Below are 15759 nucleotides of genomic sequence, written 5' to 3' on the forward strand. Positions count from 1 at the left end.
AAAAATATTAGCTGTCTAAAAATTGAAGTGAAATGAAGACTACTTTAGTCGTTTGTTTTTGTTGTTGTTTTGATAAATGAAAGCAAATCAGCAAAAATCGAGAACTATTTAATTTTTTTTTAATTATTTAAAAATGATTAATATTTTATTGAGCCTTAATTTTATGGACAAAAATTAAGGACATTTTATTGTCATTTAATACTTACTGAATGATTTAAGATTAAAGATATTTTTAATTTGATGAATATTTATATTCTGTATTCATAACTTTTTCATCATGAATATTAGCGTATTCCTTTTAAGTAAGCTTAAACTATGCATTAAATTTTTAATGCTTTATATGCTAGACCATTTATAATAATTATAATTTATCCTATGAAACTATAATTAGTATCTGTATGGCAAAAAGTTCGTCAGAAAATAATGAAATTGCTCGAAAATCATTGTATTTTAAAGCTTTCTCCATTTCTGCTTTTTCAAGATTCCTACAAGCTATTTATACATTTTTTAGAGAAAATAAAGTTATTAGTTATAATCATATAAGTTTTAATCATATAAGTAACAAAATTAAACATTAATTTAAATATTTTATGATTCACACATAGTTTATTAGAGTGCTGTCACAAAAGGAAAAAACAAAATCGTTGTAATGCATTTTTAGTTTTTAAATCAGGAAGTTAATTAATAATTACTTATCTATATTGATGCACTAAAATGATATTTATATCTTATTGTTAATTCATCAGAATATTGACATCCAAATATTTCTCTTATACATTTTTTTCTAAACGTATAAATAGCTCAAAAAATATGTGTAAATAAGGAAACATTTGACTCACAATCAGTGATACAGTTGTAGATAAATTTTTAAAAAGTAATTTATTATTTATTGAAAAATTGTAAGCCAAAAAAAAAAGTACCTAGAAATATTTTTTAAGTCTGATTCTGTTGATAAGGGTCTATTTTTAAATATTAGTACCTCATCATCACACCAACATCAATTGCCAAGCTTAAACTTGCAACAACAAACAAATTTATTTTTTAAAATAGTGATTTGCCAGAAGGTGGGTTACAAGTTACATTCATTTAGTTGTCCCTTATCTGTGATTTTTTTAATTTTATTTTCTGGTATGGCTACTGCCAGTGATTATTCTATTGTATATACCAATACAGAAATTTTCCACTATAGTCTGTACAACGAGAACTGATAGTGAAAGTAAACAAAGCAGCGTGCTATTTGGCGCAATACCGTTGTCTGCTTGGCGCCGGAATAATACACATATAGCGCCTATCAGTCTAGCAAAAACTCTTATTAAATATCCCTTTTCAAATTCAATTTTGTAAACTCTTTTAATATAAATTTGTTTAAAATCCAAAAGAAATATTTGTTTTGATTAGAAAATAATCCTAGCTTAGTATGAATTCGAATAAAAAATTTAACTAATTAGCATTAACTACTTGCCTTTACTTTAATAATGTTTTTACCATAAACTTTGCGCAAACATAACTTTCTTAAAAGTTTACTAAAATACAGAAATATTTAAATACCTATTTATTAAATTTTAGGCATATTTTAAACCAATTAAATTGTGTCAAAATCTTACTTAAAAGTTTTTGTTGCTTCTGAATTATAAAAAATTACAACTAAATCAAGTATGTATTTTAACTTTTAAGAATATAAGTAGTGTACGTTATTTCCATTATCAATATATATGTTTAGAATTTTTACCTAATTATAAGAAATTAATATATAATCAAAAAAAAAAGAAAGGAAAAAAAGACATAAACATTATAAAAAATTGATATCCCAACCAGGAAAACAAGATTGAAGACATCAAACTCTTTCAATTTTACAACAATACAAAGTAACTGCAGTTTTTCTGCTGATTCATCAGAAAGTATACTTTTGAAACAATGACTGCATAATTACTTCAAATTTACTGCAGAATAACCACAGATTTAAAGTTTCAGTTTTTTCTAAATTTATGATTTTAAAGTGACCTCACTTTAACTGCAATCATTTTGTAGAAAATAGCTAAAAGTGTTTTCGAAATAAATTACTGAGAAATTACTTCATATTAGCTGCGAAATAACTGTAGTGTTTTTACAGTTAAGATTGCACTACAGAAAATCTGCAGTTAACTCTAGAAAATCTACAAAATTACTTCAGTTCTGTAGAAAAACTGCGGTTTATTTTTAGCTGGGAAGAAAACAAAACTTTCCAGTTATCAGAAGTAGAAGGATTGTGCATAAGAAGTTTAAATGAAATTGGAGTTAAAAAGTGGAAAAATTGCATTGAGCATACTCAGAAAATCGAAAAAGAGATGTGGGATTTGGACAAAGCCATCGAAAACACTGTTAATTCTCTAGTAATAATGTTAATTTTCTAGTAACAAATATCAATTCCAACTACGAGAATTCTACAAGTTCTGAGAGTGAATCCTGAGATTAGTTTCACTTTTACTTCTTAATGATGTAATTATTCGTTATTATTCATTGTTAATACAGTAATTCTTAAAATTTTGTTCTTGTCTGCGTAGTTTAATATCATTATTTTTGTTTTCGGTACAGTTGTTAATTAATTGCAGAAATTCAAATGTTACGTAAAATTAAATAATTTTGATACTTCATTCTATTTTCAAAAACCTATTGAATTCGAGGTTTACAAACTGCTTTTTTAATAGGTTAAGTGGGTATATTTTTCTTAACAAAATATTTTATGAGACATATAAAAAAGTTCCAAGTTTCTTTTAGTGTAATTATTTCCGTATTACTTTCCTTAGAAAAATAAACATAACAGTTTAAAAATACAAATAAATGCAGTTCCTTCAAATATATTTTTAAATCAATCGGTGAAACATAAAACTATTTTAAACATTATTTAACTTTTAATAAAGTGAAAAAAAAAATTTAATTATGAAAATAAAGAGTATTTTTTTAACATATTCTTTCAATTCTATACGACTTTTACGATGGAATTATAAAAGTTATGTTTTGCATAGATATTTATGCAAAATATATTAGGACTAATTTAATTTAAACTTAAAAAAAATACATTAAAACTATTCTCAAAATAAAATTATGTGTTAGCTGAAACAATTAGAAACGTATTTTCATGTAAATATTTTAATTTTGCACTTTCTTACCTAAATTTAAGGTATCAAAAACCGAATATCGTTTTCGTTTTTCTATAAAACCAAAAGCTCTGTCAGTTCAAGCAAAATCGCCCATTCAGCGAAGAAACCGTTGAAGTGGCAAACGTTGGCGATCAAACAGCAACCCTTATGTTTACTTCCACCATCAGTTCTCGTTGAAAAGACTATAGTAACATTGCAAAATCTCTCATTAAGTTTCACTTATAAAATTTGTATTACTGATGTTCATGGTAAGCAACAGGAAAATAATCGATTTATGTTATGAATTAATTTGTAAAGTGTCTGTTTTTAAATAAATAAAATAATTTATGAACAGTCCATTAAATTACCCAAATTTCTTTGATATAGACCCCTGATCTTTATGTTGAAATTTCAGACCTTAAATTTTTTTCCCTTTTGCAATGTTAGTGTTTTTCAAACTAAATTTTCAGATTAAATATTTTAAAATTGTTTTATAATATTTTTTTAATAATTTATACATATGATTTTAGCTTTTCTGGTCATTTCAAGTATTGAAGCTGATCAGCGCCTGTACTGTGTATCCTGGGCTGGAATGATACGTGAATTAGTTCATGGCCCTCAGCAAGTTAACTGTACTGTAAATACTAATTGTACTGGAATATCATGTTCAATTCATGAATTTGTAAGTTTTTATTACTAATTTGGAACTGTATAAGTACTAAGACAAAACTATATTCATTGTTATGCAATGATGTTTGATTTTGTATTTTTATTTCTATCAAAAATTTACATTCTGCACATAGAATTTTTTTCCCATATGTTCTATGAGCATTTTTCCAATTGTTACCACCGAAAAATTTTATAAATAAATTGGCTTTCGGTGATTTCAATATAAGGTTAAAATATATAGCCTGATTCAGCTTGACTTTGGAAACTACAGATCCTTACAACCCGAATTTCTGGGGTGCTTTTACTAAATGTTGGTCCCTATAAAAAATTTCGATCTCTGTATCAACCTATGTGCATTCATAATTATTCTATTGTTCGACAAAAAAATCTAATACAGGAAAAGTGTTATATCTGGATAATCAAGGATTTAGTTAAAGATAGATCAAACACATGCATTAAAGAAAAGCAGCAATGTTGTATGATACTTAGAATTATTTTAATTTTCTCCATCAGCTACTAATGAAGAAAATGAGTGTATACAAGGATTGGATAAAACAACAAAAACGATTCTATACTATCACATTTTTTTACACTTTTCAAGAAATACATAGAAAATTATTTTAAAACTTTTTAAGTGTTTAAGTCATGCTATTTCTCATGACTTTTAGAGAGGTTTGAGGGACTGTCAATAAATTACCAACGTAACAATAATTTTTTTCAACGCCTTATGCATAACAATATAGTGATAAGCCTGTAACTTATGTCAATTACTTTGATTTTTATATGCATTAACTTCATAAACTTTTATAAACCTAACTTAAATATTTATAAAGATGTGAACATATTTATAAAACTTTTTATTTTTTTTACTTACCTTTTTATTGTAACTGCTGAAATATTGAATTAAATAAGAATTTAGAGTAATTTTTAATTAATAATAAAAATATCTCTCTAAACTTTGAAAAAATTCATTAAAAATTACTGGAGATATGAGCATTTATAGTAATTCTTCCATACACTGCGCATGCTCAGAAAACAATACATTGTGCATGCTCAGAAAACATTTTAAGAATTTTTTTTTCATAATTCTGTTTAGTATCATATTTGGTAACCTATGAAGAAAGTCCGATATGAATATTTTGAAAAATTTCCAGCAAATTTCTAAGTAACTTTTGTACTTTTTTATTGAAAGCTCTAAATTTTAAGGAGATTTTTTCACAATTTTGTAATATAAAACAAATTATAATAACAAATGATAATACCCTAAAATGTTGGTCAGGATAAGAAGATGTAATATTATGGTAATTGGAAATGAAAAATTTGAAATAAACCATAATTTAATAGGGTCTAGTCCTGTATAATGTTGTTATTTTTAATAAGTCTTGTTTAATAATACAAAATTAAATTTGTGAAAATCTCTTACCAAAGCTTTCTTTCCAAACTAACAGAAACTTAGAAAATTGCTAGAAACTTTTGAAATTTTCGAGATATTCGATTCTGACTTCTTTTAGAAGTTATCAAATACGATTCAAAACAAATTTATGAATGAGAAAACAATAATTAAATGTCTTCTGTGCGAGCGCAGTATAAAAAGATTATGTAAAATACTCATAACTTGTGCAACTTGTTTTAAAATTATATTTTTATTATTAATTAAAAATTACTCTAAGAAGGTAATTTTATTTTATTGAAAATTAGCTTCTAAAGGTTTAAAGTTATTCCCTAAGTATTTCTTGAGAAATATGAAAAAAATGAGTTAGTATGTCCATAATTTTGCCCAATTCTGTATTTATATGTGCTCTTACATCTACATATATTTAAAGTTAGGTTTTAGTGCTTTTCACACCAAAAAATTACACGTTCTCTTGGATATGTTATGCTTATTTTCATGTCACATATAAGATTTTTTTATGTATTTCACATGCTACAGCATGTATGCAGAATCACAATTAAAAGATTGCCTTACTTCTATAGACACCAGTACTGTTTAGTTAATTATTATTATAGGTACTACTGATGTTGTGTTAACAGATAATAGGTACTGTGATAACAGATATCTTACTATACTAATATCGATGTGATGTTTTCATGTTTTTTACAACCCTGTAATGAATAAATATCAAATATAAGAATTAGGAATTCATGCAGAGCCAATATTTGGCAACTTTATTCAAATGGAAATTTTAATCTCCTAAAAGTGAACTCTTTACTTTTATCTTAGAAATATGTTTCAGAATTAATATGCTTGACAATTTGACTTCACTATTAATTGTTTCTCAAGTTAGAAAGAATGAGCTCAAATTATTCTTAAAATTAAACATTTTACTCTATTTTAGTACAAATGTACAGTGTATAAACAATTTGTAAAACGAAGATCATACAAGACATGATAAATTGTTTATAAATGAATAAAACTTCTTTTTGTAACACATGGGATGAGAATTGAGCAATATTACATTTCAAGCACCATAGTCTCTCATTTCTATTTTATTAAACTAAGAATGTGGTAGCATTTTCAATTTTAACTGACAGAGAGAGAAAGTTGGTGTGTTTCTTTAATCTGGAGATAATGTGTAGATTATTTTGTGTTGTCACTGCTCCATAAGGATAATAATTTATTTTAAATTGTTTAATGTTTGCTGGAAATTGGAATTTTAGTTAAAAAAAAGAAAACATGGAATCTTCAAGATATGAAGTTTAACTCTGAAGGATGTCATAATATTGCTTTTATATGTATTTAGAAGCAACATAACTTAGTTATTTTGTTTCTGTGTTATTATCTTTTAAAGTTCATTGAATAACCCCTACTCAACCTTTATATCTTATGCTTACAAGTCTTTTAATTTTTACTGAAATGCTGGCATGGTTATTATTTACAATTATGTTTATGCATAAATCAAAAATAGATTCCTACGAAATTCCAAGTATATTTATATTCTTCATTTTTATTTTTAAGGAACTGATTTATGCTCTAAGTTTCAAAATCATGTAAATCAGTTTGTTTAGTGTTTGTAAAAATATGATATTATTTTTGGGGAAATCATAGAACCTGTATATTTATCTTTGTAATATGAAGTTTGCTATAGAATGTTCAAAACACAGCACTCACTGCATAGTTGTATAATATGCGATTGCATTTTTATGTTTTAAATTGTGTATGATATTTTCAGGGTTATGACATTACTGGAGGATTATCTGTTAATGCCTGTGAAACTCCTACAAGTGTAACTTTAAATATTGATGTTCCTAAGTTAAATATCAGAAATTGGCAGAAGAAATTTTATCATGGAGATAAATTTTCATTAACGGGTATAATCAAGTTTTCATTCTAATTTTATTATACAATAGACGTACCTATTTAGAAATATAATGTTTGTTATGATCATGATGCATTTTATTTATTAAAATATATTCAGTTTGATGATATAAAAGAAATTAATTGCTTTTTTTTCCTTTTAAAATTCTATTGGTTATTACTACACTGGTTATTATCTATTATTTTACAAATTATTATATTGATACATTATTATATTATTAAACTATATTTCTGTTTGATCAATGTTGATATGTTTAATTTTTTAATCTTCTAAAGTAAAGACTGGGCTTCGTGCTAGGTATGGAAACACTGTTAACGAAAAATAATTTTCTCCCTTTCAAATAATGTATATATGAAAACAGAACATCTTGGTAATTTGAACTTGTGCGTAGGTTTTTAATTGTCCCATTTGAATCTAGTTATAATTAATTTTATCTAGTGAAAGTGTGTTACCAATGGAAAGCTTTGTTACCATGTTTGGCCGCAATTTTGAGTGAATTTTATATTTTCTCTTCCTAGTTTATGACGATATAAAAAAAAATGTGGATCATTTTTTTTATTAAATTATTTAATGCTAAGAAATTTGAATTTTAAATACAGTGAAACTGATTGTGTGAGTGATTCTTGCAAAAGTACTAATCAATTTTTCAATTAAAAAATTTTTAATTTCTGTACTGTTCAGATTGTGCTATGCTTTCAAAATGTTTGGAAAACTCAGATATTTTAGTTTGCTTACATTGATTAGCAAATGGCGTCAAATATAACATTGAATCTTGATATCAAACAAAAATTTTTCAATAGACTTTGAGTAGCTGAAGTCAAATATGTCTAATTTATTTGTTTTTAATTATTATTTTGTGGATATATGAATGTTTCTTATATTGTTCACAAAGGTCTTTTTTGTTGTCTATGTTGTTAATGCTCTTAATAGAAAGACTTATACCCACTGTGAAGGGAAACACATATTTTTTTGTACAATTTCCATCTGTTCTCTGATTTAATTCAAGGAACTGTTAATGATTAAGTATGTATTACTGTCTGACCAATGATAACTTCTGCCAGTAAAGAATTGAAAATTGAGGATTTTCTTAAAGTTGCTACAAGTCTAATGCAACCTTTAGGTGTGTATGAATGCAATATACTTATTGTAAAATATACTCACTCACTATGAAACAGACTAACATATTATGCATACTATCTGAACTAACTAATGAAATATACTCAGTCTTTAACTGTGAAATGTACTCGCTGTGACACATTACTCATACATCAGGCAATTGGTATTTTTCATTATAATTAAATTTTTCATTGGCTGTATTAAAAAAATATATATATATATTGAAAATATTTTTAAAAAATTCGAAAAACCTTCACAAAATAATTACAGCAATCAAAAAAAATTAATCATCAATTTTGAACTGGTGATCTCTTGAACAAAAGATACAAATTCTTTTCTATGTTGCCATCATGATGGCTATGATCTTTAACTATTTTTTCTTATGCAACTCAAATTCACTTATGAATTAACTTAGAACTTTTCAGATGGTTTCAAAACAAAAAAATTATGTTTAAATTCTGTGCTTCAATACCCTTAAATGATAATTTATTTATTTTGGTATTAAGATTTTATGTTACACTTAAAGCCATTTCTTTATGAAATACTTGTATAAAAGTTCAATATCATAAAAGCATTTTGACAGTATAAACAAAACCCAATGTTGTATAACAAATTAATTCTTATTTTGACTTTAGTTAAGTGCAGGAGATAATATCCCTTAAGAGTCTAATGCATATAAGTTTATATCTCTCTTCACTCTATGCTACAACCCTGCTTATTTTAAAATGTTCTGTTTAATTGATTTCCAGAAACTTTGGATGGTGTAATTGATGTTCTCAAACAAAAAGACAAATATATTTTAAGCCTTGCTTTGGATATTCCATCTGGATTGAAGTCAGACTCACCTTTGCTTCATTACTTAATACCATCTATGGCATCAAGCACTCGATACCAAGTATTTAAAAATGTTTCAGTTTTTGTTCCTGACTGCAAATTACTTAATAATTCTGGGAACTCAACTGAACCATCTGCTGTGACATCCAATGTTTTACCATTGCTCTCATCTAAGTGTAAGTTTTTCCATACATTCTCAAGTTCATAAGTATTTTAATTTACATCTCGCAGCATGTTTGAAATTGGCATAAACGTCCATCATTTTAATAATTCATTATCTTCTAAGTCAAATTCCTTTGGTTTCCAATTCAGCCAATTATTTTAATGAGTTGCTGGATATATTTTTTATTACTGTTTTATTTTTTAGGCTTAAGTAGACATTTGAAATTTATATTTTTTTGAATTTTAAATTATGAATTTTCAAAAATATGGAATTCTAGTTTACTGAAAATAAAAATATGAATTTTGTGTTTAAGTATGTAAGGTGTTTAATGGCTGTGATACACTATTTATTCATTTTTTAAGAATATTTCTTTTAATTATGCAAGTGTTACGTACTTCTAAGCTCATAAAAGTTTATTTATTCTTAAAATTGAAAGTTATTCAGAACAACTATTTTTTCTCTACTTTTTTTGTGAAATCAACTTATTGTCACCTCCTACTTAAGACATTCAGAAATAAAATTTTACCTTTTGGGTACTTGTAGCTCGAGAAAATATTGATGAAATCACATGGTTATGTCTAATCATGTGGTTATGAATGGCATGTCATTGTTATAACTATTAGAATCGGTTTATTACCATGCTGAATAATTTTTTTTCATCAGATTTAATTGTGTACCTGTAAAGGACATCATGTCTGTGTGTTGAACTTGATGGGTTGCTGAATTGTGGCATAAACAAATGTCATGATTTACTCACATGTGATGTCCCTTGCAGACGCTCAGTTATATGTATCAAATATAACATCTGATACCAGATGATCTATTTTTTAAACATATTTTGTATTCTGTTAAATCTTTTTCTTTTTTAAAATTCCTTTTTATTTCTTTTAATTTTCCTTTTTTGGATAATAATTTTTCTGACATTCTTAAATTTTAAAATTCGAGCTATAAAATGGGCGATAAGTGTCATTGTATAAATCACAATAATGCTTCTTTTTCTTTTTTTTTCTCTACTGTAACCTGGCTATAAGCAATTTATTAGTGCCAAATGTAGTTTTTATTAATATATTGTTTTTTTTTTGTAATATATCATTTTTTTTTTAAAATCAAGCCACACTGAATATTTTGATGACGACTCCTCTAAAAGTAGAGTATTCTGATGGTTAGATATGCTTGTTAATTACAGTCCCTGGCTAAATCATTAGATACATTGTAGTTTTTTAATAATGACATGTTTTGCATGAGTTTATATGCAATACTTTTATATTTAAACATGCATGCAATGCGTTTTTATTCAGAAGATTTTTTATATGTGTCCTATTTGCATTTATTTTTAGGGTATTGCATTTCAATGTTAGCCAATTTATACATGAACATAAACAAGCGCAAACCAGTTTCAGTCGCGTTCTCGTGTGCGTCAGTTGGGGTTTCATTTTTGTGGCTTTATGCGGTGTGTTTATTTGTTTCGCAGTTTTGTACTACAGAGTTATTAGTTTATTTGGTATGCAGTGTATAAATAATCAATTGGAACATTTTCATCATGGGTAAAAATGGCGATCTTTCACCATTTGTAAAAGCTGAAGTAAAGGCCTTTGTGAATGCTTAAATATTTTTAAACCAGTAAATATCACGAAGATTGAACATATTTCTGAAGCTAGCATACGATCCGTGAAGAAGAAAGTTGAGTAAGGGGAGGAATTAAGCCCGAAACAAAAGAAAAGATGCAGTGGAATCTTATAGTGCGTCTTATAATTTGGCCAGTGACTATGAATAATTATATTATACTTATCAAGTAGTTACAGCTATATATTTCATTCATATAGTCAGATGTAAAATTTTCTTTAGTCTCTTGACAAAAAAATTTACCAAACTGTCTAAAGAAAAATTTAAAAGCTCTTTGTATTTATCATCCTCGGAAATGTTTTCTTTGACTCAAATAAATCATGTTAACATTAATATAGTGTGGAAACAAATATATTTATGACTCATATATTCCGTGGTTGCAAATTTGTATTTTTTTTTTTTTTTTTTTCAATTTTGTATCTCTGATTTTTTTTCTTGGAAGATTAATTTAATGAACTGAGCTATATTTTCTTCTGAAATAAGAATGAATGTATAAAAAGTGAAAATTTGTTCAATTTTATTTTTAATACTTTTGTTTTGTGTAATAATTAAAAAAATGTATGCAATATTCTGTAAAACTTGTTCCTAATTTTAATATAATGATATAATTATAATTGACATCCATCAATTTACAACTTTAGTGAATCTTTCTTTTGATTTTATTAAATCTTTCCTTCTAGATAAAACGCACAGTAACTGTACAATTTTGAATAGCTCTTGCCCTGTGAATGAAATGTGTCTTCAAATTAGTAAGTCTGGTCCTGAAGGATTCTGTGTTTGCCTCACAGATTTTACTCGTGATATCAATGGAACTTGTATTATGAATCCTACCGTAAGCACAACTGTAGGTTAGTATTAAAATTTATTCATAATTTCATTAAATGCGATATCAAAATTATACTATATTTTTATTTTGAGTTAATAAATGCCAGAAAAAATGTTTAAACTCATTCTCTTCCAGCTTTTTTTACTATTATATCTATAGAAATGGAATTTATTCCCATTTCAAATATCCTGGTGTGTATGGATTTTGAAAGATCATAATCAAAGCTTAGAAGTTGCAGCATTTTTATCTGTATAAAGTTTAAATGGAAGAAAGAAAACTTTACATAGGATATATGGATTGAGAAAATGGCAGATGATTAAATGATACTATTTTGAAAAGTATAAAGATATTATTTTGCAGATCATACTATTTTGAAAAATATAAAGATTGTGTATTGACGATAAAATGAGCCAAATTATCTTTACTCTAAATAAATTAAATTGATTCCACAACAACAAAGATTTAAATACTCTTTCAAACTCATTTTAAAAACTATTTTCACTCATTCTATTAGCAAATTTTTCTTCCTCCAAAATTATTAATAAAAGGCTGGAGTTCCAGATATTAAACTTAAATCATAACTTAATCTTGGTTAATACACTTTATAAGTACAAAAAAAAAAAAAAAAAAAAAAAAAAAAAAAAGAATGTTTATAAAATCTGAACAATTTTAAAATAACTGTTATTCAAAAAAGGAACTCAAGAAAATTGTATATTTTTCTGAAAAACAAATAGCAATTTGTTTCTTTTTTTGTTGTTCTTTTTTAAAAAAGAAAAGAAAACTTAGATTTCGATCTTTTAATATATGCTAGCTGTTTTGAGACATAAAATTTTCCCTGTCAAGTATTGAGGGTAGAATAATCATTTCCATGAAGATTTTTTTAAATGTATTGTTTTAGTTTGATTTACATTTTATATTTCATTTATTTTAAATGTTTCAGAAACACCAGCAGAACATCTACACCCTAACAAAAAACCATCTACAAGTAAGTATAGCTACTTTTCAATATCGATTTAATAAAGTGATCTCTCATTATTGTGAACTCTTACGAAAATCTTTTATGTACACTGACTGAAGTCTATCTTAAACAATACTGATTTTAGTTGAGTAAAAAATAAATTTTCCTTTGTATAAAAAATAAATCATTTTCACCCTTCCTAAAGAAGTAAATTTAAGTGAAGTAGGTGTCTACTTATTTAATTCAGCTTATTTAGTACTAATGAAACTTTTTAATACCTAGTTTAATGCTATCATTTTAAATAATCTCTGCATTATATAATTCAGGGTGGCCACCCACCTGGAAAACCTGGAATTATCAGGGAATTTTTTTATACTGGAAAAATCAGGAAAATTTGGATAAAAACCTGGAAAAATCAGGGAATTTTAAAGAAAGGCTGGAAATTTTTTCTTTGATAATTTTTTTAATTTCACTAATTTAAATTATTTTCTAATTTTCTTAATTGAAATTATTTCATCCATTATACCCACTTTTTTTAGACGGAAATCTATCTCCAAACAGTTGAAATATCATCAACTTAGCAATACTTTGCTTGCATCAAAATTTGCTCCATTGCAGCTCTGTTGAACTAGAATGTACACATAAAATTCTTCCATGGTTGCTGAACGAATGTAGAAACCTTTGACCGCTATGGGACTGTGCAATTTAGGAAAGATTGTGGTGGAGATGGATGAAGGGTTTAGGATATTAGCTTCTGTTTTTAAATTCTGCCTTTAGGCTGAATCCATTTACGCCTCAAGTGTGTTCTGATGCTTTCATGGTAATTTTTTTCCGTGTTGACGAAATGTTTTTGTATTTTTAACTTTATAAAATTCTCCGAAAATTAGTTGGAACATAGTTTAATTTGAAAAAAAAAAAAAGTTTTTTTTGGTCAATAGGATTTTTGATTCAAAATTTTGTACCAAAACATTAAAAAATAAATAAAAAATCTTGCCAGATTGTCAAAATAAGTTATTTTTTTCAAGATGATACGTTAAAAAAAAAAAAACATTTTGAATAAAATATTTTATAATATAGACACTTTTCTTGTACACATCCTACACTTTATAAGAAAAAAGAAACAAAAACCTGAAAATTTTAAGATTTTTATTTGGAAAAATCAGGGAAATTTGAAATCTGATTTGAGTGGTCACCCTGTAATTATTTCACATCTCACTCATCAGAGTTTATTTTTTTTTTTCATAAACATCTGATGTCAATTTGTGTGATTTTGGTACAAGTATTTGGTGCGCTTTCAACTTAATTGTTTCATTATTAATTTTTTGTGTGATTAATTTTAATAATTATGCTTTGAATGTGTGATGTATACTCTTCCTTCCCCTCGACATTTCACAAGACACTATTTAATACTCTTCCAATAATCAGCAATCAGTTGTAACATAAAATTATTTATTTTAACAATTATGAAGCAAAAAACATTCAAGTTATAATAATTTAAAAAAACTAAACTTAAACAACAGACATCTATCTCTGACTCAACCACTCTCTAACAAACCTCAAACTCTTCTGTTTCTACTTCACTGTTGATCAATGTGACGTCACGTAGCATCATACAATGCATTTTCGTTTTATATAATAAACAATATATTATAACATAATGATTTTTACACTACAATATTTTTTAATTTATATAATAAATTGCTTCATTGTTCTAGACATAGCTTATTATTTACAATGATCATACATTGTTATTTTTTTAATTGCAGAATCATTGCTCCTCACAGCAATTCTTGTACCAATATCAGTGATTGTTATAGCTGTTGCTCTTGTCTACATCACAATTAGATATCGTGTGTTTCAGCATCTGAGAAGGAGGCTGAGGGTTCAGGTGTATGAGCATGTTCTTTTAGGTCAAGAAGAAGATGATGATGAAGAGTCACTGAACCCTGTGGCTTAAAAATCATTGTTCATAGCTGCTTAGCTAAGAATTTCCAGATTTGTATTTGGATCTTCATTGTTGAAACTGAAAAACTTAAGTTTTGGCTTTAAAATTTTCATGATCTGAATTGTATAGTATTATTTTGTTAAACATAATGCTGAGAGGATTCAAGTTTTAAAATTTATCTAGCTTTGATGTCACTCACTCAAATAGAGACAGTTAAGATTTGGGTGGTCAGAAATCAAATGATTAAAATTTTCATGTTCTGAATGGTATTATATTATTTTATTATACACAATGCTGAAATGATTCTTAAAATTATAAACTTTCAAAATGATTCTAAATTTAAGGAAGACACTAAAATTTGGACTACCAATAATCAGATTATTTTTAAAAAAATTTGCAAAGTAATGTGTTTTTTTTTTAATTTATATAGCCTGTCTTTACCTCAAAAGTACAAAAACAATAGTATCAAATTTCGTATTATCTTGCTTTGAATGTTATGTAACTTGCTTTAAAATTAAAGTTATTATTGAAATGAAATTAAGTAGAAGGATAAGATTTCGTAAGTGACTTACAGGTTATAACTTTTTTTTTATAGATATATATTTATGGGAAATATATATTTTTCAAAACTTTTTTTTTTTTTGAAGTTGCTTGCACTTATATTGTTCATATTGGAATATAATGAATTTTATAATTTTCATTAAGTAAGTGGCTTATTCTCTTATTGAAGCTGTCTAATTGTAGATTTTCAGTTTCTAAAACTAGCAGCTATGTCCTTTAGATCTTATTACATATTGTGATATATATATTACAGTTTTATTCTCAGTTGTTAGCATGTATTATTACTTTTTTTTTAGAATGTATAGTTGATTTATTCCAGAATTTTTGTTCTTGTTTTACTTAGCCTATTTTGTAAATACTGAAAATGTCAATCAAATGCTTTTGTATATCTGGAGATAGTAAATTTTATTAGGATATAGAGTTAACTAGTTTTAAAGTAAATAAAAATTTGGCCAACTGTTAATTATCCTACACTGGTTGTATTTATATAAAAGCTGTTATTAACATATTTGGTTAATTTTTTTTTTGTATACGATTATGATCAATAATTCATTGATACTATGAAGAAAGTGATTTACTAATTGTTTAACAGTTTATTTCTAATATTTCTATCAGTTTAGTAGATCATTAA

The 15759-nt window shown here is 26.0% G+C and overlaps 1 protein-coding gene across 1 annotated transcript; it reads left to right on the forward strand.

Annotated features, from left to right (window-relative positions):
* The first annotated feature begins 13 nt into the window (after nucleotides 1–13).
* LOC107456218 (uncharacterized) lies at nucleotides 14–14682 on the forward strand. The gene is made up of 7 exons (XM_016074022.4): nucleotides 14–302; nucleotides 3647–3798; nucleotides 6956–7094; nucleotides 8968–9228; nucleotides 11519–11686; nucleotides 12605–12649; nucleotides 14389–14682. The coding sequence occupies exons 1-7, from the start codon at nucleotides 278–280 to the stop codon at nucleotides 14577–14579; spliced, it is 981 nt and encodes a 326-aa protein (XP_015929508.2). The 5' UTR covers nucleotides 14–277; the 3' UTR covers nucleotides 14580–14682.
* Nucleotides 14683–15759: the final 1077 nt, after the last annotated feature.

The sequence above is a fragment of the Parasteatoda tepidariorum genome, chromosome 6 (genome assembly GCF_982258835.1).
Source record: "Parasteatoda tepidariorum strain Cologne lab strain chromosome 6, Ptep-v5.0, whole genome shotgun sequence".
Taxonomy (NCBI): domain Eukaryota; kingdom Metazoa; phylum Arthropoda; class Arachnida; order Araneae; family Theridiidae; genus Parasteatoda; species Parasteatoda tepidariorum.

Excerpts from the sequence above, each read along its gene's own strand:
- LOC107456218 (XM_016074022.4), top strand. The coding sequence starts at position 278 with ATGAATATTAGCGTATTCCTTTTAA. Across the intron at positions 303-3,646 it reads TATTAGCGTATTCCTTTTAA|CTTTTCTGGTCATTTCAAGT; the intron begins GTAAGCTTAAAC and ends ATATGATTTTAG. Across the intron at positions 7,095-8,967 it reads AGATAAATTTTCATTAACGG|AAACTTTGGATGGTGTAATT; the intron begins GTATAATCAAGT and ends ATTGATTTCCAG.